The following is an 18020-nucleotide window of genomic DNA, read 5'->3' as shown; positions in this document are numbered from 1 at the left end:
TACCTCTATTTACACTCCCTCCCCCTCTCCTGGGCTCACCCTCCCCCCACGACAACTGTCACGCAGACGTGGGCCCTCCCCACGTCCGGCCCCGCCCCGAGGCGTGCACCCCGGCTGGTGGCCAATCAGGGGCCGCGGTCCTGCATTCGCGCCGGCGCGCTCAGGGCTGTGCGTCCAAGGAGGTGCGGCTCAGCGGAGCTCAGCCCCAACTTTTTCCTCTCCGATTGGGGAATGTCCGCTCCCGCCTCTTCGGGCGGGACCAATGAGCGGCGCGCGGCGGCTTCGGCACCCTCAGCGGTTGGTAGGTTTGAAGCGCCTGTGAATTTGGGGGAGCTCCGGCTCGCACTGGTGCGGCTGCTGGTTCGCGTTCCCCAGAGGTTTGGGCCGTACGGGAGGAGTCTGCGCCGGTGCCCACTTGGGTCGAGCTTTGCAAGAGCCCAGGGGCAAGTCCAGGAGGCCGGGCCCCATTGCTTGGATGCGCCAGCTCTGGGCTGTCCCTGAAGTCGTGTTCCAGGTGTCCGTGGCCGGACCCCGGGGTTGCAGGACCCAAACGTTCATCTCTAAGGGTCCTGGCCCTGTGTGTGTCACGATAACAGACAGCCGGCAAAATCACTTGATTTCATTCCTAGCCATCCCTCCCTTGGGTCCCGCTGGCGCCTGTACCCACGGAACCGGAGTGCCTGGGGCGGCCACAATTAGTTCAGTAGGAATTGACGCCAGGACCCTCAGCCCAAGGATCCCAGAGCTGCAGGGACAAGAAGCCACTGGCGGTGCTGCCACTCCTGGATTCTCCCCAGTGGGCACACAGTGCTATATCGAGGACTCTGTTTCAGTGCGTCTGTGCCCAACTTGCATCTTCTGGTTAGTGCGGTTCACGGTTTGACCAGGGGACCCCACATCATGGGTCCATTCTGGCACCTCTGACATAAAGCATTGCTCTGCGTCAGAGTCTTAGGAGGGATTCTGTGCACTGGGAAACTGAGAGGGTCAGGCTGAGGCTCTAAGGGCAGGAAAGGCAAACCCATGCATGGAATACAAGTGTATTCCTGTTAGGGCAGTCCCTGGAACCCAGCGTGAAAAGGGTTTCATAGGGCCTCCATGCTAAGAGGCCTTGTTGAGTCGCTAAGTTGTGTCCAGCTCTGCGACCCCATAGACTGTAGCCCACCAGGCTTCTCTATTCATGGGATTTTCCAGGCAAGAACACTGGAGTGGATTGCCATTTCCTTCTCCAAGGGGCCTGCAAATATGCAATTTCAAATGTTACAGCAATTGTACCTAGTTCTAGATCACCAGAGGGAGAGAGCTGTTTCAGTGAAAGGCAGAAAGTCTCTTCTTACACAGAAAAGTTTTAAGGCCTGAAAATATTTGGGTAAAAGGGTAAATCATTCCAAATACTTTGTAAATGGTTATTAAAAAGGAATATGCTGTACTTGTTGTTCAAGTTTCTGTGAACCTAAAACTGCTCTAAAAGATAGTCTTATTAAAACAATTTTTAAAGAAAAGGAATGTGATGTGGGTTGTGAATTCATGATCTGTGTCAACTGGAGTCTCATGAAACCATTGTTTGTTTCTTAGCTTCAGACTCCACTTGAACCTGTTTGTCCAGATGAGGAAACAATGCTAGGTTTTTATTCCTAGCCCACGGTTTTGATTAACAATCAAATGCTGTTACAGTAACTAAGGTTACTGGGAGCTGATAAGCTCTGACTAATTAACACTGATCCAAAGCATGTGGTCTGCACCTCTTGTAACTGTAGCTTAACTGTGCCTGGGTGAATGTTCCCACAAACTCAGGAACTCAGGAAGAGACACAGGAAACCCCTAAGCAGCTATGCCTATCTGCCTTATATGAGTAGGAAGACAGTGCAGCAACTAGAGAGAAGGTGACATGTCAAAGAAGATTGGGATGGGTGACTGCAAGCATGTCCAACAAACACACTGTGGTCTCTGGGTTTCCTTCACTGGAGCAGGGTGGGTGTGCAGGCCGTGTGCTCCCCAGCTGCTCCCTGAGACTGACAATGGCTATGCTCCTCCACTGGTATGCTGCTGTAACTCTGCTGACATGAGCTCACCTTTTAACCACAGCTCACAAATCTTCAGGGAGCCTTGGATACTCAACCACCTCCTGAGTCAGACCACAGCCCTTTTTGTGTGGTGAGTGGAATTTCCAGTCTTGGCTCACAGACATGAGGCTCTGGACTCCTGAGACCAGGGGTCAGCAGGTTACACTAGCAGACCACAGGATCAGCTTTCCCAAGAGCATTCAGGGACTCAGATCCACACCTGAATCAATCTCTACATGTTGCAGTACATCAGATTGATTATCTTTGCAGTCAAAGATGGAGAAGCTCAGTACAGTCAGCAAAACCAAGACCTGGACCTAACTGGCTCAGATCATCAGTTCATTATTGTAGAATTCAGACTTAAATTGAAGAAAGTAGGGAAAATCACTAGGCCATTGAGGCATGACATAATCAAATCCCTTATGATCATACAGTGGAGGTGACATAGAATTCAAGGGGTTAGATCTGGTAGAGTGCCTGAAGAACTATGGAGGAAGGTTTGTAACATTGTAGCAGAGGTGATCACAAAATCCATCCCAAAGAAAAATGCGAGAAGGCAAAGTGGTTGAGGAGGTTTTACAAATAGCCAAGCAAAGAAGAGAAGTGAAAGGCAAGGAAGAAAGGGAAAAATATACCCAACTGAATGCAGAGTTTCAGAGAATAGGAGAGATGAAAAGGTCTTCAATGAACAATGCAAAGAAGTAGAGAAAGATAATAGAATGGGAAAGACTACAGATCTCTTCAAGAAAATTGGAGATACCAGGGAACATTTCATGCAAGGATTGGCACAATAAAAGACAGAAAAAGTAAGGATCTAACAGAAGCAGAGAGGCTAAGAAGAGGTGTCAAGAATACACAGAACTATACAAAAAAGCTCTTAATGACCTGGATAACCACCATGATGTGGTCATTCACCTAGAGCCAGACATCCTGGAACATGAGGTCAAATGGGCCTTAGGAAGCATCATTACAAACAAAGCTAGTGGAGGTGATGGAATTCCAGCTGAACTATTTCATATCCTAAAAGATGATGCTGTCAAAGTGCTACACTCAGTATGTAAGCAAATTTGGAAAACAGCAGTGACCACAGGACTGGAAAAGGTCAGTTTTCATTCAAATCCCAAAGAAAGGTAATGCCAAAGAATGTTCAAGCTTCTGGACAATTGTGCTCATTTCACAAGCCCACAAGGTAATGCTCAAAATCCTTCAAGCTAAGTTTTGAACCGAGTATGTGAACTGAGAACTTAGAGATATTCAAGCTGGATTTAGAAAAGGCAGAGGACCATGCGTATACAGCTTCCCCAACGGCTCAAGGAGTAAAGAATCCCCCTCCAATGCAAGAAACACAGGAAACACGGGTTCAATCCCTGGGTTGAGAAGACCCCTGCAGAAGGAAATGGATGTAGAAAAGGCAAAGGAAAAAAAGGAAAGGCAGAGGAACCAGAGACCAAATTGACAACATTCGTTGGATCACAGAAAAAGCAAGGTGATTCATCAAAACATCTACTGCTTCATTGACTACGCTAAAGCCTTTGACCAGTGAATCACAACAAATTGTGGAAATTTCTTAAACAGATGGGAATACCAGGTCACAGAAACCTGTATGCAGGTCAAGAAGCAACAGTTAGAACCAGACATGGAACAATGGACTGGTTCCAAATTGGGAAAGAAGTATGTTAAGGCTGTATATTGTCATCCTGCTTACTTAACTTACATGCAGAGTACTTCATGCAAAATTCTAGGCTGGATAAAGCACAAGCTAGAATCGAGATTGTCAGGAGAAATATCAACAACCTCAAATTTGCAGATGATTCCACTCTGATAGAAAGTGAAGAGGAACTAAAGAGCCTCTTAATGAAGGTAAAAGAGAGTTTAAAAGCTGGCTTGAAACTCAACACGAAAGAACTAAGATCATGGCATCCAGTCCCATCACTTCATGGCAAATAGAAGGGCAAAAGGTGGAAACGGTGACAGATTTTGTTTTCTTGGACTTGAAACTCACTGCGGATGGTGACTGCAGCCATAAGATTAAAAGACGCTTACTCCTTGGAAGAAAAACTATGACAAACCTAGACAGCATATTAAAAAGCAGAGACATCACTTTACCAACAAAAGTCTGTATAGTCAAAGGTATGGTTTATCCTGTGTTCATGTGCAGTTGTGAGAGTTGGACCATAAAGAAGGGTGAGCACCAAAGAACTGATGCTTTTGAACTGTGGTGCTGGAGAAGACTCTTGACGGTCTCTTGGACTACAAGGAGATCCAACCAGTCAATCCTAAAGGAAATCAACACTGAATGTCCATTGGAATGACTGATGCTGAAGTTAAAGCTCCAATACTTTGGTCACATGATACGAAGAGCCAACTCATTGGAAAAGACCCTGGTGCTGGGAAAGATTGAAGGCAAAAGAAAAAGAGAGCAGCAGAGGATGAGATGGTTAGATAGCATCATCAACTCAATGGACATGAATTTGAGCAAGCTCCGGGAGATGATGAAGACCAGGAAGCCTGGTGTGCTGCAGTCCATGGGGTCTCAAAGAGTTGGACACGATTTAGCAACTAAACAACAAACCACAGCATGTGCACCATTTGCCAATGCTGCCTTGGCCAGTGATTTTCAAACTGTGTTCCTAAGAACTCCAAAATCATTTCCGTGGCTATTCTAGATGTTCTATAAATGCTGGATCTGAATCTTAGTTTATTTTTAACAACTAAAACGCTGTCCGAATATGTAGATATACACCCTCATGGAGGGAAACATAACCCCCACTCCTTATGAATGGGCTGTGCATAGCTACTTCCTCCTGCAGAGGACAGTGTGGAAAGAGAAAAATAGTACCTGTGCAGTGGGATACCTGACGGACACACCTGTACCACGTAACTGAGGTCAACATCATCTGTGTGGGTCATGTTGATGGCATGCACTCTGGATGGGATGTGATTAGAAGGGCCGTCTCCTCTGTGGTCTTCCTCCCAACAACCGTAACCCCAGTGCAGTCATAAGACATTATCAAGCAAATCCCAATAGTGGACGGACCCCTTACAAAGATTCCAGATATAGTAGATAGTGGTACAGAATACCGTAATAGAAAATACTGTAGTCATGCTCTCAGTCGCTTCCGACTCTTTGTGGCTCCACGGACTGTAACCCGCCAGGATCCTCTGTCCATGGGATTTCCCAGGCAAGAGTGGTGGAGTGGGTTGCCATTTCCTACTCCAGGGGATCTTCCCGACCCAAGGATCAAAGCCACATCTCCTGAGTCTCCTGCATTGGCAGGTGGCACTGGATCAAAACAATATTCCTCAAAACTATCAACATCATCAAAAGCAAGGGGAACCCAAGAGGACATGGTGACTAAATGTCATAAGGTGTCCTGGATAGGATCCTGGAACAGAAAAGGAACAGCAGACAGCATAATAAGGCAATCAAACGAATTATGGGCTTTAGTTAATGCTACTGTATTGGTATAGATTCATTTACTGTAACAAATGTGTCATACTAACTTAAGGTGTTAATAATAGGGAACCCATGTATGTGGAAATTCTCCTCTCAATTTTTCTATAAATCTAAAAAGGAAGCTTTTTAAACTAACAAACTGAAACCCACTGGGATGTGTTATGGCGACCTCCCAGGCACCTCAAGTTGCTTGGCTAAGTTAACTCATCTTTGTGTACCTCAGACCTCCTGTTTGAATCTTAGGGTCATGACACATATGAAGCCATAAATACTGAAGCGTATGGGCAGTTTGGCTGCCAGGCCAAGTTTCTGGGTCGGCTGCTCTGAGCGGGGCTGTAAGCATGCTGACCCTGCACTTACCCAGCCAGGACTGCTGGCACTGGGTCCACCTTCAAGTCTGCTATGTCGGCTTCATTCTTCAGGCTGACTCATTTGTGAACCTGAACCGGAGACGACGGGGTGCCCTGCCCTCCCTTGCTGGGCTCACCCCCTCCCCACGCCAGCCCTGTGGACATGCACTCCCTCCCCACCCAGCAGGTGGGTCACCCATCAAGGGCTGACCTGGTGGGGGGGGGGGTCCTGCTCCCAGGTACCCCTGACCCCCAGCCACCATGACCCCCAACCCCTCTCTGGGCCAAGGTCCCACATGGGCAGTCCCCCTGCTAGAGTCACATCAACGCTGACAGGTGATGCCTTGGGAGGCCCCATGTCCTGTGAGATGCCGGCTGGGTGCCTATGGGGTGGGCCCACCTCAAGCCCCCACCAAGAAGCCCCTAGGCGCCTCATTGGCAGGCTCCCTGGTGTCACCTCTTTGCCACCTAAGTTTTCTGAAGTCTGCGGTGGAGGGGTGAGGTGGTCACACCATGACCTGGGTCTATCTGGTGAGGAGGATCCCTAAGAGGGGCTAGGGGCTTGCTGGCCTTCTGAAGGTCATAATCAACTGCGAGTTGGGGTGACAGACCCCTGTAGTGCATTGCCCCACCTCACCCCTCTGGGCTCTGTCCTGGGAGGTCAGGACTGTCCTCCCCAGGGACCCATGCGCCTCCCCCGTGCTCTGGCCCTAGCTTCTGCCCATCTCCCCTTCCTGAGGAGCCCAGCCCAGCCACACCTGGGGATCAGCAGTGTTTATAGGTAACCCTCATGGGGACCGGGGCAGGTCTGGGAAGGACTCTCAACAGAAACCTGGCAACCGGGGGCCTCCTTGCGTCTGCAGTGCCTAGGCAACTGTTGCGGTGATGCCGGCCTGTTGACTCTGGACACTCCACATCCATGGTGCAGGGCCACCTCCTACATGCCCTCCTGAGGCCAGCCATCTGACCGTGGAGAGCAGTCTCTGGGATATACGTCATGTCCAGCAAGGGAGTCCTTCAGTGACCCCAGGATGGGGCTGCTGCTCTCTAGCTGAGCAATCCTTCCAGAGGGAACCGAGCAGGGAGGGGACGGGCCTGCAGTGTCCCCTCCTGTGGCCCCGGGATGCTGAACTCCTCAGTGGCAGATCAACTGACCCGACTGACCCTGAAACTCCTCGAGAAGGTAAGACAGCTGGGCACTTGTGCTTTTAACAGCTTGTTACAGAACACAGCTTTGACAGGTAAGATTATACCTGTCACGCCCACTTCCAAAGCAAAGCAGTTCTGCATGGTTCTAGCCTTGTAGTAAAGAGCTGTGGTTTCTTGGTTCTTCTTTGTGTTTGAACAGAAACAAGTAGGGTCTTCTGGAAGTTTCTGCAGCTGGGAGGCAGGCCTGCACCCACAGGATGGAGCTTCCAGGCCCCCAGAGCTCTCTCGCAGCCTCCCAGCTTCCAAATTTTAGGAAAGACAGAGCCAGCCTGGTGTGGCCTCTCAGCTGGGTACAGGGCACGCAGTCTGTGCACACTCTCAGGCCGATCTTCTCCTCTGAGGGTCTGCATGGTCCTTTCGGTACCCCCTCCAAACCCTCACCTGCCTGTTCTGTTCTTCTGCCCACCACGCTTGCCTTCCACCCTCCTGGGCTGCCCAGAGAGGGCAGCAGGGGTCACCCCAGGACTGGTCTGGATTATAACTGCTCAGCCCTGGACTCAGTTGGGGCATCAGGGCAGTCAGGATACAGAGCTGTCCTGGTCAAACTCTTCAGAAAGCTCCCTGAAGGGGCTCATAGGTTTCAAGGTGGAGCATGTGTGCATCATATGGAAAGTGTGACCACAGGGCCCCACCTGGCACCAGTCAGTCATCTGGGCACTTGTTCCCGGCTCGGCCCCTCATACGGAGGAGCCTGTGCCTGGAGCCCGCATGCTCATCCCTCTCCTCACAGAAACTGGAGCAAGAGCGTGAGGATGTGGAGGGGGCTTCTGAGGACCCCCATGATGTGCCAGGTAAGAGCTGGGGCTGCTTGGCGCTGTGTGGGCCCCAGACCCACCTCCAGGTATGGCCAGACTGTCCTCTAAACTTCACTTTCAGAGCAGAAAGGCCTTGATTATGTCTTTAACACAAACACACACATGCACCTTCATATCGTATCACCTCTGTCTGCACACCCAGGAAGGCACGTTCATCACTCCATCTGCAGATGAGAAGAGGGAGGCAGAGAGGGTAGAGAACCAGCCCCACTGCCTTGATCAGATAGGAATCACCCTCACCTGCATCAGACCATGTTGCCCCAAGCTTGCTCTGGGTTAGGGGGGGTTAGGGGGCCCAGCCATCCACATCCACCTGCCCATTCTCAGATGCCCAGACCAGACATCACACCCCCAACCTGGCTGGCGGTCAGATGCTCAGGCCATAGGAACCAGGGGAAGGGCCACCTTCCCTGGCATAGGGTTCTGGGCTCAGGGACATCTGGGCAAGGTGCTGGGGAGACACTGCTTGTCCTTCACCACATGGTGAAGCTCCTTGTGCTGCGGAGTTCCAGGCAGTGCCCGAGGGCAACAAACAGAGCCCAGGGCCGAAATCCAGATAGAAAATCCCAAATCAGTTCACATGACCAAGGGCAAGCACAGGCATGTGCTGCGCTCAGTCGCTCAGTCGTATCCAACTCTTTGCGACCCCATGGACTGTAGCCCACCAGGCTCCTCTGTCCATGGGATTTTCCAGGCATGAATACCGGAGTGGGTTGCCATTTTCTCTTCCATAACACAGACATGGAGCACTACAAATGGGCTGGGAGTGGGGACGCTTGGGAGTAGGGGGAAGGGGACTCCTGGGGGGCAGTGGGGACTCCTGGGGGAGGAGTGGGGACTCCTGGGGGAGAGGAGAATCCTGGAGGACAGTGGGGACTCCTGGGGGAGTGGAGACTCCTGGGGGAGAGTGGGGACTTCTTGGGGGGGAATGGGGACTCCTGGGGAAGTAGAGACTCCTAGGGGGAAGTGGGGACTCCTGGGGGAGGGGGAGTGGTGACTCCTGAGGGGGAGTCCGGAATCCTGGGGGTGGAGTGGGGACTCCCGGTGGGAGGAGTGGAGACTCCTGGGTGTGGAGTGGGGACTCCTGACCCCAACTCGAAGACTCAGCCTCCTGAACGCCCCCTACTGTTGCCCACATAACCCCTATGGGGTGGCCCCTGAGCTCCACCGCAGGCACCTCCCTCTTCCTCTGGGACAGGCAGGTCCTGGAGGCAGGAAAGGCTGGGATGTGGTGCTGAGCCCTGAAGCCTGCGCTTCCCTCCAGGAGATGAGGACGGGCCAGAGGCTGCCCTGCGGAGCGCTCTGAGGATGAGGAAGGACCTTCTACAGAGACTCTGGGTAGGCCTTGTGGACATGGGGCGTCTTCACCAGAGCTCTGTGCAGCTGAAGCTGCGACTGGCGCTCAGAACAAGCACTGGGGTGGGGTGGCGGGTAGGGTATGGGGGTGAAGGTGGGGTTGTGGTGGGAGTCCTGCAACCACACTGCTTCTGATGTTTGTGACGTGGCGGTGGGCAACTGGTGGACCATGGACTCCACAGGAGAGAGGACTCGCCCGCTTCCTGTAGGCTGGGCTCTCACAGGGGCTACTCGCTGAGAAGTCCTGCTCCGGCTGCATATGATCAGAAGCGAAATGCCCTGTGAAGGGTCCGGTTCTGGGAAGTGGGATTCCAAGATGCCCAGGGCTTTGTCCAAACAGACACACTTGTAGCAGGGAATGACACGTTGGGGGAGGAGGGTGTTTGGGTCCACATGGCAGCTGTGATAAACTTACTGCTCTGCACTGGAAGCGTGCTGGAGAGACAGAGTATCCTCTACCAGCTTCCCTCATAGCTAAGACGGTAAAGAATCCGCCTGCAATGCAGGAGACCCTGGTTCAATTCCGGGTCAGGAAGATCCACTGGAAAAGAGATAGGTTACCCACTCCAGTATTCTTGGGCTTCCCTTGTGTCTCACTTGGTAAAGAATACGCCTGCAATGAGGGAGACGTGGATTTGATCCCTGGGTTGAGAAGATCCCCTGGAGAAGGGAAAGGCTACCCACTCCAGTATTCTGGCCTGGAGAATTCCCTGGATAGTATAGTCCATGGGGTCGCAAAGAGTCAGACACAACTGAGTGACTTTCACTTTCACTAATGGCTGGAGAAAAGTCGTCTTTGGTTAATTTCTCCTGTGTGCACCACGTGAAGGGCTTTGCCTCCAGAGTCTGGCTGCAGTCCCAGCTCAGATGCATGCTGGACCCTGGTGGGGGCAAAAGGGGGCCAGGCACAGGGCAGTGGTTGGCGGTATGGGGGCTGGCTGCTTCTGACCAGGGTCACACACCTTTGCGCTGGCACTGCCCTACCTGGCAGAGTGAGGGGCCGGGACATGCCCCCACTGAGCGGCCATGGCTCTGCTTTGGCATTGCAGGAACAGCGCCTCCTGGAAGAGGCTTCCTGGGTTCATCACCACAGGGGACTGCACGGAGGAGCCCATGGGTCAGTGCTGCCCCCAGAGGCGCCCCCCGTGGGCATCCACCCCACTGTCTCCCCAGCCCCACCTGCCCTAGACCCACCATGGATCATCCAACACCCGGTACGTCTGCCTTGGGTGAACCTGGGGGGCAGAACCAATGGGGAGGATGCCGTGCCCCCAGAGACCTCCCGCCTGAGCAGAGATGTCAGTCACTCCACACCTGCACCCACAGCAGCTTAGGGAAGTGCGCTCAAGGGGCCATTGGCTCAGCGGCCACAGTGGCTGCAGTCCGTGTCCAGCCCTGTTGGGACAAACGTGTCCCATATCGTCAGGCCTCACAGGTGCCCTAAGCACTGGCTGTGTGTGTGGCGGGAGGGGTGGTTATCTCCTCATTACAGGTGGAGGCTGGGGTCCCAGCTCAGCCCCAGGTGCTAACCTCTGCAGCAAGAGTGGAAGTATGGGGGGATTCCGCATTGGCTGGTCCTGAATTTGGGGAAGAAGTGTGTCAGCTCTTTTCCAAAACTTCCTAATTACCAGAGGAAGCTTGGGCCCCTAGTCTCCAGACAGAATTTTAAGGTGCATTGAAAGGTGAATGTGCACCCACTCCTGAGAGGCTCACCCCTGCATATGGCAACAGAAAGCCACTCTTCCTTAAGCAGAAGGGATTGTATCGGGGCGGGTGGTGCCCAGAGGAAGGAAGGGCAGCAGCTGGTCTCGGCTGGCTGTGACCTCAGGGGTTGGGAGCGTGAGTAGACGACAGGCAGGAGGTGGCCTGTGGGCTGCGGCCTTGCGAGGAGGAGATGACAAGGCTGGAGGTAGCTAAGGCCAAGCTGAGAAGGTTCTGGATGGGCCGACCAGGGAGAATGATGGTGCCAGTGGGCCGGGTCGTGACCTGGAGGACGTTTATCTCCTGGGGGGACCTGGCTGCCCATGCAGAGGGAAGGGAGAGGGCTCCATCCAGCGGAGCTCCCAGAGCCCTGGCCCCAGCACTGTCTGTGTCTTCCCCAGCTTTCTGCCCCTGGAATCTCTGCCAGGAACGGTGGGAGAGGGGTATAGGTGCAGGAGGCTCACCCAGTCCTCAGCGTGCTCACACTTGCCGCAACTCCTTACCCCCGTCTTGTTTGGGTGTCTCAGCCTGGACTCCAGTGACACCACAGGGCAAGCAGGACCCAGGGTGGTTGGGATGGGTTTTCCAGAGACTCTGGGGTGGAGTTGCCACTGGCCACTCCGGCTGCCTCTCCAGTCTGGACAGGGTGGTGGGCTGTGATGACACCAAAGCTGCTGCCGCCTGTGTGTGAGCAACCTGCTAGCCGAGGGGGCTGGTAACATGCAAAGAGGGTACGACGTGTGCACCTCTGGGTTCATAAGTCAAGCTTCACCGGATCAGCTCTGTCGGCTTACCAGGCCAGGGCTGCCTTCCAGCTGCAGCAGCAGAGGTGAACAGTGACAACTGAAGCTGTGTGGCCACAGGGCGGGAACAGTACCCCATCCGGCCCTTTGCAGGATGTTTGCCAGCTCTGTCTCTGCCATCCTTTCTGTGAACCGAGGGAGGGGGATAGGGCAGGCCCCGGTGCATCCAGAAGAGGATTAAAGTGGTAATCAACCCTAGTGCATGCTCTGAGCTGTGGTGCATTTGTGTTAACTCAGGAGAGAAGCCAGAGGCTGTTTCCATGCCAAGCTCCTTGGATGCCTCTATTAAAGCAGAAGTAGTGGACCCAGGGATGAGCTTAGCCCACTGACACCAGGAAATGTGGGAAACATTAGAAAACACCATGTTTCGCTCAGCTTGAGCTCAATTATAAAATATTAATACCACAGTCTTTGCACTTAAATGTCAGACATTTACCTTATCACTGCCTGGAAGCTGGATGTCTTAGATGGAGGTGCCAGCCCACCTGGTTCCCTGAGCATGGCCTCCTGGCTAGGGACTGGCAGCCTTCTCATGCTGTCTCATGGGGCAGAGAGAGTCTGGTGTCTCTTCATCTTATCAAGGGCACCAGGCCTATCAACCTAGAGCCCCATCCTTATGCTCTCTTCACCTTTATCACCTCCTCACAGGCCCCATCTCCAAATGCAGTCACTTTGGAGCTTAGGGTTTCAACATATGAATTTGAGCGGGGAATAAACATTCAGTCCATAACAAGCTATGTCTTAAGTGATACCCAGATGCAAGTATTTATCTGTTTGGACACTTGTTAATCTCTAGGGTTTCTCGCCTAAGATCTCCCATGGATGGATGGATGGATGGTGGATGTCTGGATGGTGGGTGGTGGGTGGTGCTGTAGGTCACTATTCCCAGGGCTAATCCATTCAGAAAATGGATTGTCTGGCTCTTCCAGGCACCCCCACCTCCTGCCACCATCATCCAGCAGCTGCCTCAGCAGCCACTCATTGCACAGATCCCCCCTCCCCCGGCCTTCCCCACCCAGCGGTCAGGAAGCATCAAGGAAGGTAAGTGTCCACAGTGAATGTTGTCATGTTGTTGTTCGGTCACTTAGTCGTGTCCAACTCTTTGCGACCCCATGGATTGCAGCACGCCAGGTTTCCCTGTCCTTCACCATCTCCCAGAGTTTGCATAAACTCGTGTCCATTGAGTCGGTGATGCCATCCAACCATCTCATCCAGTCGTCCCTTTCTTCTCTTGCCCTCAATCTTTCCCAGCATCAGGGTCTTTTCCAATGAATCAGTTCTTCGCATCAGGTGGCCAAAGTATTGGAGCTTCAACTTCAGCATCAGTCCTTCTAATGAATATTCAAGATTGATTTCCTTTAGCATTGACTGGTTTGATCTCCTTGAAGTCCAAGGGACTCTCAAAAGTCTTCTCCAACACCACAGTTCAAAAGCACCAATTCTTCAGTGCTCAGCCTTCTTTATGGTCCAACTCTCACATCCATACGTGACTACTGGAAAAACCATAGCTTTGATCATACAGACCTTTATTGGCAAAGTAATGTCTCTGCTTTTTAATATGCTACCTGGTTGGTCATAGCTTTTCTTTCAAGGAGCAAGCATCTTTTAATTTCATGGCTGCAGTCACCATCCAAGTGATTTTGGAATCCAAGGAAATAAAGTCTATCACTGTTTCCATTGCTTCTCCCTCTATTTGCATGAAGCGATGGGACTGGATGCCATGATCTTTGTTTTTTGAGTGTTGAGTTGTAAGCCAGGTTTTTCACTCTCCTCTTTCACCTTCATCAAGAGGCTCTTTAGTTCCACTTTGCTTTCTGCCACGAGGGTGGTGTGTCATCTGCATATCTGAGGTTATTTATATTTCTCCTGGAAATCTTGATTTCAGCTTTTGCTTCATCCAGCCTGTCATTTCACTGATGTACTCTGCGTAGAAGTTAAATAAGAAGGGTGACAATATACAGCTTGACATACTTCTTTCCCAAGTTGGAACCAGTCTGTTGTTCCACGTCCAGTTCTAACTGTTGCTTCCTGACCTGCATACAGATTTCTCAGAAGGCAGGTCAGGTGGTCTGGTATTCCCATCTCTTTCAGAATTTTCCACATTTTGTTGTGATTCACAGAGTCAAAGGCCTTGGCATAGTCAATCAAGCAGAAGTAGATGTTTTTCTGGAACTCTCTTGCTTTTTTGATGATCCAGCAACGTTAGCAATTTGATCTCTGGTTCCTCTGCCTTTTTAAAATGCAGCCTGAACACCAGGAAGTTCACAGTTCATGTACTGTTGAAGCCTTGCTTAGAGAATTTTGAGCATTACTTTGCTAGCATGTCAGATGAGTGCAATTGTGCAGTAGTTTGAACATTCTTTGGCATGGCCTTTCTTTGGAATTGGAATGAAAACTGACCTTTGCCAGTCCTGTGGCCACTCCATTTCCCATCTTTGGGATGTTGTCATGGGTTTATGAAATTCTCTGCTGAAAGAAGTACTTTTGTAAGCAGGGTAGTCATGTAGGGCAGGGGTCCTTAACCTCTGGGCCGGGGACGAGCACTGGTCCGTAGTCTGTTAGGAAGCAGGCCACAGAGCAGGAGGTGAGCGGCAGGCTGGTGAGCAGAGCGTCATCTGTGTTTACGCTGCTGCCCATTACTCGCATTACCACCTGTCCCGTGCCTCCCATCAGATCAGCAAAGGCGTTAGAGTCTCAGATTAGTGGAGACTCTACTTTGAACTGCGTACTCGAGGGATCTAGCCTGTGTGCTCCTTGTGAGAATCTAATGCCCGATGATCTGATTCTGCATTATGGTCAGTTGAATAATTATCTCGTTATATATCACAATGTAATAATAATGGAATAAAGCGTAAAATAAATGTAGTACTAGAATCATCCCGAAACCATCCCCCTTCACCCCAGCCTGTGGAAAAATTGTCTTCCATGAAACCAGTTGGAGACCTGTGATTTAGGGCCTTTTTTTTTTTTTTTTTGGCTACTCAATGGAAGCTATGCATTTACCAACATGAAAATAATTTTACTTTGAAAAATCCTTACTGATGGATATCCCTAAGGGAAGGGCCTGGACTCAGAATGGAAAGAACTGGGCTCACAGTCCCAACTCGTTCAGTGATTAGCTTCTCAAATCGTTGGTTAAATTGCTTTTTCTCTTTAAATAACTTTTGAAATACTTTTATTTCAGAACCACTCTACTGAGGTGACATAGACTAAATTGCATGTGGTTAAAGTGTACAATCTGACAGTGTTGACACCTGTACACACCTGTGAACCCATCACTAATCAAGGTGGTGAGCATGGGCACCACCTCAGGCCCTGCCTCCCGCCTGCCTGCCTGCTTTGCCACTGGCATTGATCTGTGTCTCCTATATTCTGGTCTGAGTAGAATCAGCCAGTGTGCACTCTTTTTGTGTGTGACTTCCTTCACTTAGCAGCACTGCTCTCAGAATCATCACTCTTGTTGGGTGCAGCAAACCATGGCTCCTTGAAGTTGCCAAGTGACAGTCCTTCCCGTGGATGGACACATTTGTGATCCTTTCACCTGATGATGGAGCTGGGGTTGTTTTGTTTTGGGTTATCACCACAAAACTCCCTGGACATTCACATTTGAGTCTGAGTGTTTATTTCTCCTGGGTACATACCTAGGCTGCAGCAGCTGAAAGGTGGCACGTGTGTGCTTAAAACTGCTGCATGTGACAGGTCTTGTTTCTCTCATCTTCTCCTGCACATGGTGTGGTCAGTTAGTGGGGGTGGTGGTCAGTTAGTAAGGGTGGTGGTCAGTCACTGTGGTGGTCAGTTAGTGGGGGTGGTGGTTAGTGGCAGGGGTGGTCAGTCATCATGGTTGTGGTTTGAGTTTCCCTAACGACAGGCAGTGATGAGAGTCTGGAGGCAGACCTGTGTACAGAATCACCTGATGAGTGTTCTCAGCCCTGTGCTGGTGACCACAGCTCCACCATGTACATGCTACATGGCCCAGGCCAGCCTGCAGCCCCTCAGGCCGAGACCCACAGCAAGGTGCCCTGCAGGTGCAGGGAGAACCGCCCGCTGGCCTCTCCTCACCACCCTCCTCGGTTTTTCCAGATGAACTTTAGTGACTATCAGGCCCTAGAGGGGAACCCGGCACACTGTGTGTGTGTGTGTGTGTACTGCACGCATGCAAGTGTCTGTGTGCCTTTAAAAAGTGCATTTAAAATCATTGGTAAAAATGAAACAGTCAGTAAGTAGCTGGCTATTCAGAAAAGTAAAGTCACGTTCCTTACCCTACCCTTTGTACCAAAACAAATCCCAACTAGATCAAATAGTGACTGTAAAATAGTACTCTAATAACCACTTTGGAGAAGTCTTGGGCTGTTTCATATGAAATTAAACTCTCAGTTTCTGTGGCATCCACTCTGCCCCTGGCTCTTCATGACTGTTCTCCATGTCAGTTCTACCTTTTAGAAAATCTTCTCAGAAACAGACACTGGCGTATCATCATACAGAAGTACATTTGAACTAACCACCCTTCACTGTGTCTCAGACTGTCCCCTGGGGTCTCCATCTGCCATCTGGGGACAGTCTTTTACAAGGCCTTGCAGGACAGTCTCCTAAGCTCTCTCAGCATTCACTTTCTTCTGATGTCCCCCTGTTCTTAAACATGAGTGTTGTTGCTGGATATTCAAGTGTAGGGTGATAGTTATTTTCTCACAACATCAGGACCACCTAGAAAATCCAAGATAATTGCCCCATCTCCAGATGCTTTTCTTAAAAAAATTAATTTAATGAATGATTAATTTTTAAAACTGTGGGGAAGGGGAATTCCCTGGCCGTTCAGTGGTTAAAACTCCACCCTTCCGCTGCAGAGGGTGTGGGTTTGATCTCTGGTCGAGGAACTAAGTTTCCATATGGAAACTTAGGCCACGTGCACGTGAGGAGTCCAGTAGCAGGAGGCGCTGCATGGGACCTGCAGACCCACAGGCAATGCTCCATTCCAGGAGGGGCAGGGTCGCGGCCCCCACCGTGAGTGACCAGCCCTCCATGCCCCCCCCACAGAGGTGGTGGAGATGATGCTGATGCAGAACGCGCAGACGCACCAGCTCCTCATGCAGGCCTTGATGCTCAGAGCCCTGCCCCCGCCAGCACTCGCGCCCACCCCCCTGCACCTCACCCCACAGGTAGGCTCCACGTCCAGGCCGAGACCAGAGCACCTGGTGGTTTCCCCTCCAGAAACTCATGTGTTTCTGGCTCCGGGTCTGTGTTTCCTGCCTGAAGTCGCCAGTGCTCCCCAGGGCAACGCCAGGGGAGGACAGGTTGTGCCGTCCAGGCCCAGACAGCTGCCCCCTGAGCTGCATGAGCTCTGTGGGAGCCTGGTCCGCCCCTGCCCACCACTCCTGACCGTGACCACGTCCTGAGTCAGGGCCCGTGTAGAGGGAGGGGGCCGGGGAGCAGCCGGCATCCTCGCTGAAACACTCTGCTGTGTGTCCTGCTGAGGATGCACGGCGTGCCCACCTGGCCATCCAGAGGCCGCCCTCCGTCCGCCACCACCACCGCTATGCACCTCCAGCCCTGCTGCCGGCCATGCCTGCGCCTGGCTCCCCTCTGGGTTACTCCGTGTGGCCCCTGGTGGTCTCAGCCACTGCTCTCCCGCCTGCTGCCAGCTTCCTGCCCAGCACCGCGCAGTACATGACTGGCCCGTCTGTGGCCGCCCTTAGCACGTAAGTCTGGGCTGGGCTCCAGCCCGGTCTCCTGGGCCTGCAAGGCAGGAGGAACCCCAGGGCCTGGGTCACCCCTCCTTGCCCTCTGTCGGGCTGGTGGCTGCAGCGGGAGTCTGCAGAGGCCTTACGACCTCCTGAGGGACGGGCGGGCTGGGGAGGTAACCACGGCAGTCTTGGTCCTGGTTGCCATGGCTGAGTGTGGACCCTGTGCCATTCTCCCAGGGGAGCAGCCTGAGGCGGGGGTCATTTGTCCATCCAGCAGGGGTGGCCCTGGGAGAGCCCCAGGATAAGCCCAGCTCTGAGGGCCCCGCCGAGGCCTGGTGGTGAGACACACCTGAGCATGGTGTCTTTGAGCCAGACCAGGGCAGCAGCAGACACCCTCCTTCCCCTCAGGCTGGCATCCAGTGGGGTCCTGCCTGCACAGGCACCAGGCCCGTGACCTCACGGCAGGCTCAGGTAAGCAGCAGGCCTCGTTCTGCCCAGGGGTGGGGCAGCTGAGGCCCCTGGACACGGGGCTGTGAGAATCACGAGGGGACACAGGGATTTGACCAGGAAACGGGGCTCAGGAGCCAA

The 18020-nt window shown here is 52.2% G+C and overlaps 1 protein-coding gene across 1 annotated transcript; it reads left to right on the top strand.

Annotated features, from left to right (window-relative positions):
• Positions 1-6993: 6993 nt before the first annotated feature.
• On the top strand, positions 6994-17451 carry C1H21orf58 (chromosome 1 C21orf58 homolog). The gene is made up of 7 exons (XM_068969556.1): positions 6994-7053; positions 7810-7870; positions 9159-9232; positions 10300-10464; positions 12684-12795; positions 16786-16943; positions 17161-17451. Exons 1-7 carry the CDS (start codon positions 6994-6996, stop codon positions 17449-17451), a joined length of 921 nt encoding a protein of 306 aa, XP_068825657.1.
• The last annotated feature ends 569 nt before the right edge of the window (positions 17452-18020 follow it).

This window comes from Capricornis sumatraensis, chromosome 1, assembly GCF_032405125.1.
Source record: "Capricornis sumatraensis isolate serow.1 chromosome 1, serow.2, whole genome shotgun sequence".
Classification (NCBI taxonomy): Eukaryota; Metazoa; Chordata; class Mammalia; order Artiodactyla; family Bovidae; genus Capricornis; species Capricornis sumatraensis.
This window is presented reverse-complemented; position numbering and strand designations above follow the sequence as displayed.

Bases quoted from the DNA above. Each gene is read 5' to 3' on its own strand.
- C1H21orf58 (XM_068969556.1), top strand. From the start codon at position 6,994: ATGCTGAACTCCTCAGTGGCAGATCAACTGACCCGACTGACCCTGAAA. The intron at 7,871-9,158 runs GTAAGAGCTGGG...GCTTCCCTCCAG, and splicing joins GGACCCCCATGATGTGCCAG to GAGATGAGGACGGGCCAGAG. The intron at 9,233-10,299 runs GTAGGCCTTGTG...TTGGCATTGCAG, and splicing joins ACCTTCTACAGAGACTCTGG to GAACAGCGCCTCCTGGAAGA.